Genomic DNA, 14,035 nt, shown 5'->3' on the forward strand with positions numbered 1-14,035 from the left:
TTAGTTGCCTTTTGCTTTGGGGGCTTTTAGGGTGCTCTCAGGTCAGATTTTCAAGCCTTTCTCCACTACCATGAGGACTAGAAATGTACTTTAGAAAAAAAAGCTGAATTTTCACCTCATCACTTGTCTCCAGCAGTTGGAACTGCTCAAATATCCCGAGACTCGCAATAAAATCATAATCATTCCTTGACCTAAAGACACTGTTGTATAGTATAGCTAGAGATGAAGGCTGCTGTGCTCTACTCCATTTCAGTGGTTAGGTGTATGATCCCTCTATACACAGTTTGTATGAGCGACAGCAACTATAAAATTACAAACTATGGTTCTTCTAGTGTGAACTGCTGTGGGCTCTTCTATTATGGACATTGTGGTAAATCCTTTCAGCTGTTCTGCCTGGCTCAGGATCACCTTAAGCAAACAGGCTGGTGCTTTGCTTCGTGCCGTAGATCCCCCTTCTCCAGCCTAGTCCAGGTCACTAGTGCAGCGAGTCCCAGGGGGATGCAGGAGATAGTGACCGCCCCGTGCCAGGCTCCCTGCAGCTAAACTGTCACTTAGTCGTCGGGGTGTGTAAAGGGAAAAGCAGGGAAGCAGCCACAGCAACCTCACTCGTTCTTATCTACATCGCACAAGTCTCCACTGTCTGCCACAGGGCAGGGGTAGGGGAATGAGCCTGGGGTTACGGTTCAGAGTCGCGGCTGCTAGAAATGTGTTTCCTACTGCGAGTCTTCAGGGATTCACGGGTAAGCAGCATATTCGAGGGAGTTGCGGGGAGAGGGTGAAAATGATCGGAGGGAGGCGGGCAGGCGGATTTGGGAAGACTTCAGTTCAGAGGGAGGGGAACGGCAGGATAAGTTGGCTGGTAAAATTCAGAGATGACGGGAAGAATGGAGTGGCTTGAGCAGCAGAGTTCAGAGGGGACTGGGGAGAGCAAAGTACAGTAAATGAGTTTGTAGCATGTGGGGAGGGAAGCTTGCTGGCAGTTTGTGGGAGATCAATGTCAGTGACATACTGTGTATGGCAGAGTGTATGTTACCTCTGTAGCCATACGTGCCTGGTCTCAAGCTTTTCAGTGATAGAGCCAGGCGCTGAGTTTGCATGGCATGCCAAGCTACCGGCTTTGCTTGTACCAAATGTGGTGTTAGGAAGCTCTGTGGATTTGGAGGTGCCCTCTTTTAGTTGAGATGTAAGAGTGATAGAGAGACAAGGTGGGGGAGGTAATATCTTTTACTGGACCAACTTCTGTTGGAGAAAGAGACAAGCTTTTGAGCCACATTGAACTTGTCTTCAGGTCTCTTTCACCAACAGAAGTTGGTATCATTTCACCAACCATCTCTCTCTAATATCCTGAAACCAACATGGCTACAGCTACATTGCATGTAAGAGGGATGTCACTCATAATGCCATAATTCCTGGTAAATGCATGGAGCTGACTGTTCTTTCCATAACTCTGGATAGATTCCTTTAAATCGGTCACCCCTGGCCCTGCCTTCCTAAGGGACTCTTGTCAGCTGGTCCAGATTGTTATCTTTTGTTTCAGCCTGGAGGAATCTCTGGATATGCAGTCAGAGAAATCATCCCAGGAGGTCCGTTGGTTCCATGGGGGGCAGAAATCTTCCCTTAGCTTCCTTGGGATCTGGCTTCATCCTCACAAGTGGAACTTCCCTGCAGAGGGAGCCTCTGGAATGCCATGGAGAGATGGCAATTGCCCGTGGAGCGAGGTACGGCTGTTTTCTCATTTCGTGCTGTTCCCTGTCACTCTCAAGCACAATCCTGATAATTCTCCACAAACCAGGGCTCTGTTATCTTATGGACTCATCAGACTCTCTCACCGTCTCAGAAATACCCACCCCCAGGAAGAAGGAGATGAGGCTGTTATAATTAAATTCACCAGATACTGTAAAGAATGCTGAGAGCTTGGAGCTAAGAACAGTGTTCACCATCTAAATGCACAGACTTTGTGTCTCTGTGAGCTACGCTGGTGCAGTATCTGCTGCCCTGAGAACTCTGCAAGTGGATCAAACAGCAGAGAGACTTTGAAGAGAAATATTTACCACTGCTAGAGATGGGACATCTAGTCTCATGCTGCAACCCATGGAGGCCACATTCAGTGATTCTGTGACCTAATAATCACCACCACTAGGAGTCACCAAGAACCTCTGGGCTCTGCTTTCTTTTCTGGATTTTGCCCTGATCAGAGTCAGTGCCCTGTGTGATGGGTTGGATCACAGAAACCCTCTTGGGACTGCCACCTGATGTGCTGAGGCTATCTCTGAGCCTGTTTTCCCTGCCAGCTTGGGACTTCAGTACCCTGTCTTGTTGAGCTAGACACGCTAGCCTGCTGCAAACATAGACCCATGTCCCCCAAAAGCAGCAGACTTAACTGAAAACAGCTTAAGAAGTGCTCCTGCCTCTAACACTCAGACACCCAGCTCCCAATGGGATCCAAACCCCAAATAAATCTGTTTTACTCTATATACAGATTATACAGGGTAAACTCATAAACTGTCTGCCCTCTATAACACTGATAGAGAGAGAGGCACAGCTGTTTGCTCCCCCAGGTATTAGTCACTAACTCTGTGTTCAATAATAAGCAAAAGTGATTTTATTAAGTATAAAAAGTAGGATTTAAGTGGTTCCAAGTAATAACAGACAGAACAAAATTATCAAGCAAAATAAAGCAAAACACGCAAGGTTAAGACTAATACATTTAAAAACTGGTTACAGCTGAAATCTCATCCTCAGAGATGTTCCAATAAGCTTTTTTCACAGACTTGACTCCTTCCTAGTCTGGGCCCAATCCTTTCCCTTGGTACAGTCCTTGTTCCAACTCAGGTGGTAGCTAGGGGACTTTTTATGACTGCAGCCTCCTTTGGTCTGTTTCATCCCCTTTTATAGCTTTAGCACAAGACAGGAATCATTTCTCTTTCTGGGTCCCCACCCCTCCTTCTAAATGGAAAAGCACAAGGTTTAAGATGAATTCCAGTACCAGGTGACATGGTCACATGTTCTGTGAGACCCCAAGCCTTCATTCTTCCTGGCCTGTCTCACAGGAAGGTGTGCAAGTAAACAGAGCCATCCACAGTCAATTGTCTTGGTTAATGGGAGCCATCAAGATTCCAAACCACCATTAATGGCCCTCACTTTGCATAATTACAATAAGACCTCAGAGTTATATTTCATATTTTAGTTTCAGATACAAGAATGATATATTCATACAAATAGGGTGAGCACACTCAGTAGATTGTAAGCTTTGTAATGATACAAGAGACCTTTTGCATGAAGCATATTCCAGTTACATTATATTTACACTCATTAGCATATTTTCATAAAATCATATGGAGTGCAATGTCACACCCTGGGTGAGTAAACATTGCTTAGGTTGTTTGGGGCAATATTCTTCTCATGTGATGGATTGTAGATTCTCATTTCCTCTTCCACACTTAAGGCTGAGCAGTGATTCAATTAGGTATCTGCCATCTGCACATGGACTCTACTAAGGGAGGAATCCTGGATGGGATTTAGGGAGGGCTGAGGTTTCTTCAGTCCTTAAACTGGGCAGCCCTGTCAGAATAGCACGGAAACACAATCCCAAGTGCTTTCTGGTTGCCAACCAGGATGCTAAAGGGACTCCCGTGTGCATTAGCATTGGGGAATCATATACTAATTTGGAGATTCAAAGCTTCCTTAACCCCAGTGCGTTGTCCATAATCCACCCAAATACACACATGGTGGAGCTGTGATGCTTAATGTCTTATTTAGATTGAAAACATCTTTGGGGTAGAGACTGACATTTTGTTCTGCGTTTGTACAGTACCTAGCACAGTGGGGTCATGGTCCAGGCCTGGGTGCTAGCACAATAAAACAATAGATAATAGATGTATTTTAAGTGCTTTGATATCCTCGTGTGAAAGGGGCTGTAAGTGCAAAAGAATATATTGCGCTCCTGGGGGCTTCATACTAACTGCTATTATGTTTTCTCCCCTCAGTTACCAAACAATAGCACATGAACCTACAGTTGAAAGATCAGCTCCTGGCTTCCTAGGAAACATTTGGGATATTTTTCTCCATCTGAGAAGCTTGAGTCCTTTTGTTACCTGCTGTGTTTCCTTTCTGCTCCTAGAAGGATCCAAGGGGCTAGACTGGTCTCCTTATCCACTGCTGCCATGGGCATCTTTGGGATCGGCAGAGGAGGAGATGGCAGTGGGAACCGGAAGCTCACCCTGCAGGACGTGGCAGAATTAATCCAGAAGAAGGAGTGTCACCGGATGGTGGTGATGGCTGGAGCTGGGATCAGTACACCCAGCGGCATCCCAGATTTTAGGTAACACCTCACCCCTCTCACAGATGCTTATTGGAGCCAAGCCAGAGCTTGAATTGATGATATTTGAAACCTAGGTAATACTAGGGGGCTGCCACTTAGCATTACTCTCCCTCTCACTAGTACTGGGGGTACTGATCCCAGCTCCAGCCATCACCACAACCCTCTCATTAGTGCTAGTTTGTGGCATGCCATGTCTGCTGCTTCTCCTTTCCTGGCCTGCTTGGACAATGCCACAGTTAAGATGAGTGCTCCCTTCAGCAGCTCAGACTCCATATGACACCTTGATCCGGATCCTCAGGCCCAGCTGAGTTGTCCTTATTGCTTGATTTCGCCTCTGCACTTCCCCAGTTCTGGGTCTGTCCAGAAGTCAGTCTGGCCATGGCGTAAGCTAGAGTTGAAACAGGGGCCACTCCCTCAGCTCAGGATCACTGGAGCACAGTGTACTTGCTGTGGCCCTTCCCATCCTCAGCAGATCCTGAACATGCCTCATACATCAGGGGTCTGGAGTGGGGGGGCATAGAGCCAGCAATGCCAGTTTGACATCACCTGAGGGCAGGGGTGAAAGTAACTTACAGGACTTACTGCCGGAGTCCTGAGGGGGGCGTGGCCTCTCAAGATTTAAAACCCTGAGGAACCAGCTGTGGCTGGGAGACCCAGAGCCTTTAAATCAACCAGGGACTCCCAGCTGCAGACATGGCTGGGAGCCCCTCGGGGCTCAGGAGCAAATTAAAGGGACCAGTGCTCCGGCCGCCAGGGGAAACCCTGAGTTTTGTGGGGCTGGGGCAGGGATTTAAAGGGCCCAGAGCTCCTGCCGCTGAGGGAAACCCCAAGCCTTTAAATCCTGGCCCCAGCCCAGCCGAGCCGCCAGAGCCTGGCTGGGATTTAAAGGGCTCTGGGCTGCCCGCAGTGGTGGGGAGCTCTGAGCCCTTTAAATCCCAGCTGTGACCAGGATTTAAAGGGCTCTGGGCAGCCTGCAGCCGCGGGGAGCTTTGAGCCCTTTAAATCCCCAGCCCAGCTGCCCGAGCCGCAGCTGGGATTTAAAGGGCTCAGGGCTGCCCACAGCCGTGGGGAGCTCTAAACCCTTTAAATTCCGTCCCCAGCCCAGTCGCCGGAACTGCAGCCGGGATTTAAAGGGCTCTGGGCTGCCCACAGCTGTGGGCTGCCCAGAGCCCTTTCAATCCCCGCCGTGGAAGTTGATGCAGTCCAGCATGGCATACTGGCTCTTGCCAATACGCTGGACTGGACCGGCTTACTTTCACCTCTGGAGCAGCAGAAATACAGTCTCCCCTGTCTCTCCACTCCTCAAAAGGTCACTGGCGCCCTCCCCACGGAATAGTAATACATACTGTATGTATGTGTATGTGTATGAATGTGTCACAAACAATGCAGCTGCAGCGTGCCACTGACCAGCAGCGATCCCAGCAACCGGCCCCTGTGGGCTGTTGCCTGCAGAGAGCCAGCAGGTGCCGCTGGGCTGGGTCTGCCAAGGAGTAAATAACCAAGGCAAAAACCACAGCCAGCCAGGGAGGGAGTGGGGGGGGGTAGGGAGTTGGGGTGAATGAAGGACAACTGGAATAGCCTTCATGAAATATACAAGATATTTAGAGAAAGTTTTGTCAATTTCAGCCTCTGCACTCTGCAGGCAGGACAAAACAGAGATCTGAGATTGCACCCGATGTCCTAAGGACATTTCAGGTGTTTAAATCAACATATAAAGAGGGTGGATTGGAATGAAAACTACTATTTCTTTCAAAGGAAGCACAATAATTTCCCTGAATATTCAGTTTTCCCTTCCAATCTCTTTGTTGTTTTGTCTATGGGGGCTGTTTGTTTTTCCTCTGAATCTTCAGTTGCTTTAGCAAAATTGCATTGCCCCAAATAAACCCTAATCATCATGACACATCTTTCCACCATGTTCTCCATGTTTTTTGTTTTTTTTTGTTTTTTAAACAGTAACATTTCAAAGAGGATCTGCAAGCAGTTTGGACATCACAACCATGATCCTCTGCTGGGGAGGGAATGGGATAGATTGAACTTGGAAATGGTTCCTGATTTTGATTGTGTTTAGGAGATCCCCCTCATCCCGGAGGCAGAAAAGAACTGCCCCTGCCATGGTCACACACACCCAACAACAACTGGGAGTGAAATTAACAAGGATGCCAGAAATGGCTCCTAACTCTGGGCACTGAACTGCACAGGGAACAGCTGAGTTTAAACTGTTCTTTTGTAGGCAGCAGCAGCAGGCATCTCAGCCAGTTTCCCTACTACAGGCTAGAGCCTAGAGGAAAACCCCTGCTGGGGTGGGGGAGAGGAATGCAGAGCCTTGTCTGCAGGCTGGTTGGAGGACGGGGAGGGAGGAGACGAGAAACCAATGTGACAGTGCGTTTTCCCCTTCCACCTGCTTTTATTAGCTCTGGATTTAAGCTGTGCAGTCAAATGCTGGTATTTGTTGTGTATATTAGTATTGGACAGATCCCCTCATCCCGGGGGCAGAAAAGGACTGCCCCTGCCGTGGTCAAACACACCCTCCCCTCGACCCCCTTCCCCCAGCTACTGTGAGTGAAATTAATAAAGATGCCAGAAATCTAGCCCTGGGGGCTGAACCATCAGGGAACAGCTGCGTTTAAACTATTCTTATGTGGGGAACAGGCTTCTCTCTGCCTCCCTCAGTCAGTCTCCTTTTCTTACCGGTCCTCCGTACCTGCCTATACCAGCTTACTTTCACCTCTGCCTGAGGGGTTCCTCTTATATGCAAAGGAAATCCTCAGCTGCCCACTTAAGACTCCTTTGCCCTGCATCAGCTGCAGAAAGCAACCAGATAGGGCTCAAGAATCTGGTCATTCTCTCTCAGAGAGGTGTCATATGTCACACTGCATGGGTAAGTGTCTTTAGAACATCTGTGCTGGGTTTGTTTTCCTGTGGCATTCTGACTGATAGGCCCCCTTTGTCCCCTCTGCAGGTCTCCTGGGAGTGGCCTGTACAGTAACCTTCAGCAGTACAACATTCCCTATCCAGAAGCCATCTTTGAAATTGCCTACTTCTTCCACAATCCTAAGCCCTTTTTCACTTTGGCCAAGGAGTTGTACCCTGGCAATTACAGGCCCAACTATTCCCATTACTTCTTGCGACTCCTCCATGACAAGGGGCTCCTTCTGCGTCTGTACACTCAGAACATTGATGGGCTAGAAAGAGGTGAGTGTCCCCTTCCTGTCTCTTCTTGACGGAATGCAGGGAAAAACAAGGTGGGGTGGAATATGAGAGTAGGGCTGTTGAAACATCAGATGAATTTGGGGCCAGTAGGTTCAATTTCCTTGTACTGAGTTGATCTTCTCTCCATCTTGTGTTCAAGTTGCTGGGATCCCTCCTGATAAGTTGGTAGAAGCTCATGGCACCTTCGCCACTGCAACATGTACCACCTGTCGGAGATCCTATCCGGGTGAGGACTTTAGGGTGAGTGGCAATTATGAGGGCATCAACACAGAGACAACAGAAGCAAATTCAAAGGGGGCCTGCAAGCCAGTTACCTTGTCCTCATGGCCAAGAGACAAGGTTCCTGTTCCAGGGCAAATTTTGTTTTGTTGCGATGTGATATGATGGCAAACCCATGTGTGGTTGTGGGATGGATGGTATTTGTGATGGTGGAGTTGCCATGCTGCCTGGTAAAGCATGTAGCTGCTGATGGGTTTTCTTGTTTCAGGGGGATGTGATGGCAGACAAAATCCCCCATTGCCCAGTCTGCACTGGACTCATCAAACCTGACATTGTGTTTTTTGGAGAGGAGCTCCCACACCGGTTCTTCCTGCACATGACAGATTTCCCCATGGCAGATGTGCTCTTTATCATTGGAACCTCCCTCGAGGTCTGTGACATAGATCATGAGAGGGCTACAGGGATTCAGCACTTTGGGTCTTGGGGAAATAATGTAAAATTGAACAGGGCGTTGGGGGAAATGGAGAGGGGGAGATTCAGGGATCAGGAAAATGAAGAGAGGAATTTGAGGACATAGGGTGAGGAACGGAGTACTCAGACTCGGGGAGGGGGGCGGGTATATGGAAACAAAAGAGAGCTAGGCAAGGTCCATGGAGCTCAGAGTAAGAATTGGGGGATGGACCTCTGGGGATGGAAGAGATGAGTTTTGTGGATACTTGAGGAGGTAACAGTAATAACTGGGGTGGACTCTGCTGGAGAGATGCCCCCTGCCAATTCAGTGATGTACCAGTAGGGGTACAGTAGATAATAGCTTTTGTCTGGGATATTCCTCTTAGCCAGTTTGCCCAGGTTATGAGATGCAGTGTAAACTTTGTTATTAACAGAGGGTCTGTGTAATATGGAAGAGTCAGGCTGCAAGGTTTGGGGCCTTCCAAGACCCTGCATTTTGAGTCCCTGAGGTTCAGTTTGTGGAGTGCAGTGAATTCATTTTGTGGAGGTTTGGACTACCCTACTGACTGCCACTCCTGGGATGAAGCTCTCTGTTTCTTTGCTCCTTGTGGGGGGATTTGTTTAGGTGCAGCCCTTTGCCAGTCTGGCAGATGCAGTCCGCAGCTCTATTCCTCGTGTGCTGATCAATCGAGACCTGGTGGGACCATTTGCTTACCAGCCACAATACAATGATGTGGCCCTGCTGGGAGATGTGATCAGTGGGGTGGAGAAGTTTGTGGAGCTGATGGGCTGGAAGGAGGAGATGCAGGAGCTAATCCGGAGAGAAACCAAAAAGGTATGAAAGGCTCATGGAGGTCTCCCTCAACCTCATCATTTTTTGTGTCAAAAAATATTCCAGTGCCAACAGGTTTTAGGAATTGTCGGGCCCAGAAAGTCACATAGAAGCCATCTTCATGTCTACAATCTGAGGGAGGGAGGGAAGAAGGGAGAGTACATTCCAAAGGATAAAAGAACCACTAGGGCATTTAGCAACAAACGAGGAGGATTTATATCAGGAGATAAGGAAGTAGCCGGAGTTGTTAAATACATTTTCAGCCAACATCAGACTTCTCTCAACCAAGCAAAGAGAAGACCAAGACTGTGGAGTATAGTTCCCTAATGATGGAATAGTTTAACAGTATTTAACGGAATAGCTGGGTCATCCTGATCTAGAATGATGTGGATATTTAAAAAGTACAAGCTGTTTTAAGGGAAGTCTCTTCTGTTTATTTACTGATGCATGTCCAGATAGACTTTTCAACCCCTAAAGAAATGAAGAGGGTGATGGATACTTGCCTAAGACAGGGATCAGTTTACCGGAGACAACAGCTGTGCAGCTAAGAAGCATACAAAAAACAGAAAGGGTTTGGGTTAGATGCATTTAAAAGGCAAATCATCACAAGTCTGATCCAAAGCCTAGTGAAATCAATGCAAAGATTCCCATTGACCTCAACAGACTTTTGATCAGACCCCAAGTCCAGGATAACACGAACTCCGGGGTGCAGACTGCAAAAGTTCCATAGAGATTCTGAAGGACTGAAATGTTACCAGTATCCCCATGCCAAGAGAAATACCGACATGTGCCAAACTAATCTGTGCACATTATAAACACAAAAAAGTGGTGGCTTTTTTCCTCCTCTCAGTTTTTAGATCAGAGGCTGTCGTGAAGTCTCAGTATTAAACTTCATTCATTTTACAGAATATTCATGGTGGGTCAGATCCTCAGCTGGTGTGAGCTGACATCACTCTCTTGATTTCAATGGAGAGGCAGTAGAGCTAAGCTGCTTTGTGCCAGCAGATGATCTGGCTATATAATTGTATTGATTCCTTCTGAAGTGTTACCATAAATAAAATTAACCTATAATAACATTCTCTTTGCTTTTTCATGGGGTTGTTCTCTTATTTGCTGATTTACAGAATCAGTTCATTCGCAATGGCTCTCCCAGTCATTTGTATGAAAAGAGGTTGTGCAGTCATCCCTATTACTAACAGGAGTAAAAGCATTTGTCTAGTCTGGTAGTAATGAAATGCTAAGCGCCTAATCCTGCAAACCTTCGGTCTTCTGAGAAGTCCCATTGACACAGGTGATCCTTTGAGATCTTCAGAAGAGAGATTATAAAAAAGCAAGCTATTAATTTTATTTTTCACTAACATTAATTAGGGACCATTAGTAGTAGTAGTTTATTTTAGTCTAGTGGAGCATTTAACTCCACGAATCAAACTCTGCTGGTATAAATGGGTGCAGCTCCATTGGTGTTAATACAGTTTTGCCCATTTGCACCAGAAGAGAATTTGGCCCTGTATTTTTAAACAAAGTGCTGTGAGAGGGCATGACGTAGTATGGAGGTCCCAGACCCCATTTTAACACTGCTGTTTCATTTTTCACTGTCAGATTATGGATCATCTACTGAAAGGCTGATTAGTCATTTGTCAGGGTTTTTTTCATGGTAAACCATTTGAGGGTAACACGAGAGTGCACAGCCCTTCATGTCATGGTTGTGCTGCTGTAAGTCAATGAAGCAAATCCAGTTAATTGTGGCATGCACGCTCTCTCTCATCACCCTGGGCTTTTGGCCTGAGTGTCACCAGCTGAGCTGATGAACACTGGAACACATGAATCACGTTGACGAGCCATGAACATTCTTTCTATTTTTAGCTGGATGCAAAAGACAACTAGGACAGCTGCCCTCCCGCTGCTGGGAAATGATGTTCACCTTGAAAAGCGGTAGGTGTCATCCCCAGCGAGCTGTGAAGAGGTTACAGAAGAAAGCTGGGGAAAATGCTCTCCAGCTTTGCAGTGGCTACTGACGACCCCTTTGGCTGTATCTGAGTGCCCTGCCGCAGTACAGAAAAGACCATCACACAAGACTCGTAGGAAGTGAAGACCGAATGGCAGATGTGGACTGGCTATTGCAGGAGACTTTCCCAATCTGACACCTCAGACTGGCACATGTGCCCACTGAACGCTGTGACCTCAACATTTTCCTGTCTTCCATTCTCCCAGATCACACATTTGGAGAGACTTTGCCTCTCCTTTTGTGTCACATAGATCCTTTAACAGCTGTATTAACTATCATCCAACTTTGCGATGTTCACTATTAGACTGGGCCAGAGTCTCATTTCCCTCCCACCAGGCATTCTGGACTCCCACCAGGCATTCTGGATCAAATTTTCATAAGTGCCTTGTAAGTCTGGGTGCCCAACCTGAAATACCCTGGAGTGGCCTGTCAGAGGGTGAGAACTCAGAATGTCCTGAAAGGCAGGCCTATTTATAGTACTTCAAGGTGGGCACCCAAAGTTACTAGTCCACTTTGGAAAATGTTAGTTGGTCTGTCTCATTCTAATGTTGCTGGGATAAGTACCCAGCTCCATCAGACAGGTTCATAGAAATTGTCCGGCTCCCTGAACCAGCTCTTTGAAAGAGCAGGTTTCGAATGCAAGCAGGGTTTTTTCAATTATTTTTTGTTGCAAATTTGTAGTGTTTATTATATGGGTGAAATTGCTGCTAATCAGGAGGTGAAAGGTATTAATGTGTCTAGAGATGATGCCTGGACACCCCACTCCTGCTGAGCAAACAACCCTATGGGCCAATTTAAGCTGCTGTTTGAATGGAACATGGTTTGATAGCTGCACAGCAATAATAATTATTAGTACTAGTGAGTGCTGATGCCTTTGCGGATGTCTACACGTGGTATTTCAATGTCTCTTTCACACATTTCCTAGGGTCAGTGCTTTGATTGCACTTCCCCCAATTTGGTTCATGCCTTTTGTTATCCTTCATTTCTCTTAATTATTCACTTAGCAACTATTCACCCTTTAAATGCTGGCTCAGTTCCTTGCACAGATTTACAGATCACTGAATGCTCCAATCATACGGAGCAGTAAAGGGTTTATTGTCTGTTCACTGAGCCTCCTAGGGAGGGAATGTTTGCCAGGACACCAGGGTTATTTCCTCTTTTCAGAAGGTGCCAGGGGATATTTAATTTGCACATCACAGATGGGCAAAAGGGCTCCATGTTTAATGTCTCATCAGAGAGCACTACTAACAGTGAGAGGCCCCTTCCCCTCTCACACTAGAGAGCTATCAGTGCAGCTGAGCCTAAGTCCCAGCGTAGGATTTGAAATCACACCCTTCTGGCCTGGAGGCGAATGCAGCAATAATTAGCTTGTCTATTACAATGATTTGTCTGGATGTGACCTTTGCCCAATACTACATCTAAAGAAGCACAACAGAGGAAATGCAAAACACCTTGCTCAATATGGTTATGGTTAATATTGTGAAATGCACAAAAGCCAAGGAATTTGAATGTAAAGGCTTCCATAGCTACTGTAACTCTGCATCTTTGTACATTTGTCTCCCTTTTATAGTTTGTTAACTTTTACACCTTAATATGTATGTGCAATGTGGCTAATTTACAGTTGTGGTATGAAACTTAGTTTTGGATTATCTGTCTTCTATGCATTTACAAACTTCAGGCCAAATCCTCAGCTGGCGTAACTCAACAGCACTCCGTTGACTTCAGTGGATGTATACTGATTTACACTAGCTGAGGATCTGGCCTCGTCGTTCCTACCATTACAGTAACAGAGATTTTTGCCCTTGCACTTCTTTTAAATGAGGTCTGTGATTGAGCTCACATTCAGATGAACAGACTTGTTTATCTGAATGTGTGATTCAAATATATTTGAATGTTCTTACATGGTTGTAGGTTCAGCCATTGAAATAAATGTCATTTGAATTCATAGCCTAAACAGAAGTGTTTCTTTCACTTTGCAGCACACCAGACACGTAGCCTATCTAGAGTTCTGCCCATTTGTACAGTTAACATTTTACTACAAAACAGCATATGTTGCTTCTCAGCCATATTTTGTTATACACGTCAAAGGCACTTGTCCTGACTTGAGCCTCAATTCTGCAAAACCTTATGCACAAGATTTATACATCTAGGCAGCCCTATTAAAGTCAGTGGGACGACTCATGTTTAATGTTGAGCACACGGGTAGAGCTTCTGTAGTATCAGTACCTAAGTCCATTGCAAGCTTGAGTTTTAAACATGGCATATTTCTGAGGGATTTGAACAGAAGGAAATGGGCGAGGGGAGAGTAAAATACACCATGTTTTTCTTTAATTTCTTGAATGGGTGATGTTTCTGCCAGATCTAGCACTTTGAAAAAGATCAGAGGTTTGCACTGAAAGTTCACTATTATTTTTTGCCATCTTCTGTGTTAGAAAAAATAAAAATAAAATGGCTTGACTCAGAATTTCCACACTTGATTTCTCCTGTTCTCCTCAGCGAGCCTGCTGTCTATTAGTGAAGTTTAGTGGGTTAATTTTTGAGTTATTCAATTTTTTTTTCCTTTTAAACTCCTTGGAGTTTAAAAACTTCCATAAAGTTCTTCACTAGGTGAAGAACTAAACTTGCATTTTTAAAGAAGTAAATCTCTAGCCTTTTTCCCTTGCAGAGACAGCCTTTAAAATGTAAACCAACTGCAAAGTATATTTAGAATTGTTTTTCTCCCCTTAAAAAGTTCACAGTAGGAGACATTTTTAGGAAAAATCCCCAATTCTTCAGTCCCCCCAACTGCCCTCCACAGCTGCACTTCTGCCTGCCAGGGCTCCAACACCACCTTGATTTCCTGGACCACAACCTGTTCAGCGATAAGCCACAAGGCCCAACCCTTCCTGACCATCCTCTCAGGAGAGAAACACTGCTATGCTTAACCTACTCTCTCATTCAGTATGGGTCAGAAACCCCACTATCTACATACAAGCAGGTAACCATTTTGCCGAGATCC

At 46.1% G+C, this 14,035-nt stretch overlaps 1 protein-coding gene across 1 annotated transcript; it reads left to right on the forward strand.

The window, feature by feature from the left end:
- Nucleotides 1-18: 18 nt before the first annotated feature.
- Nucleotides 19-12,984, forward strand: SIRT3 (sirtuin 3). Its single transcript, XM_030560793.1, has 8 exons — nucleotides 19-740; nucleotides 1,538-1,718; nucleotides 4,121-4,321; nucleotides 7,281-7,513; nucleotides 7,671-7,771; nucleotides 8,019-8,180; nucleotides 8,826-9,035; nucleotides 10,896-12,984. The coding sequence occupies exons 1-8, from the start codon at nucleotides 665-667 to the stop codon at nucleotides 10,914-10,916; spliced, it is 1,185 nt and encodes a 394-aa protein (XP_030416653.1). The 5' UTR covers nucleotides 19-664; the 3' UTR covers nucleotides 10,917-12,984.
- The last annotated feature ends 1,051 nt before the right edge of the window (nucleotides 12,985-14,035 follow it).

This window comes from Gopherus evgoodei, chromosome 4 (assembly GCF_007399415.2).
Source record: "Gopherus evgoodei ecotype Sinaloan lineage chromosome 4, rGopEvg1_v1.p, whole genome shotgun sequence".
Taxonomy (NCBI): domain Eukaryota; kingdom Metazoa; phylum Chordata; order Testudines; family Testudinidae; genus Gopherus; species Gopherus evgoodei.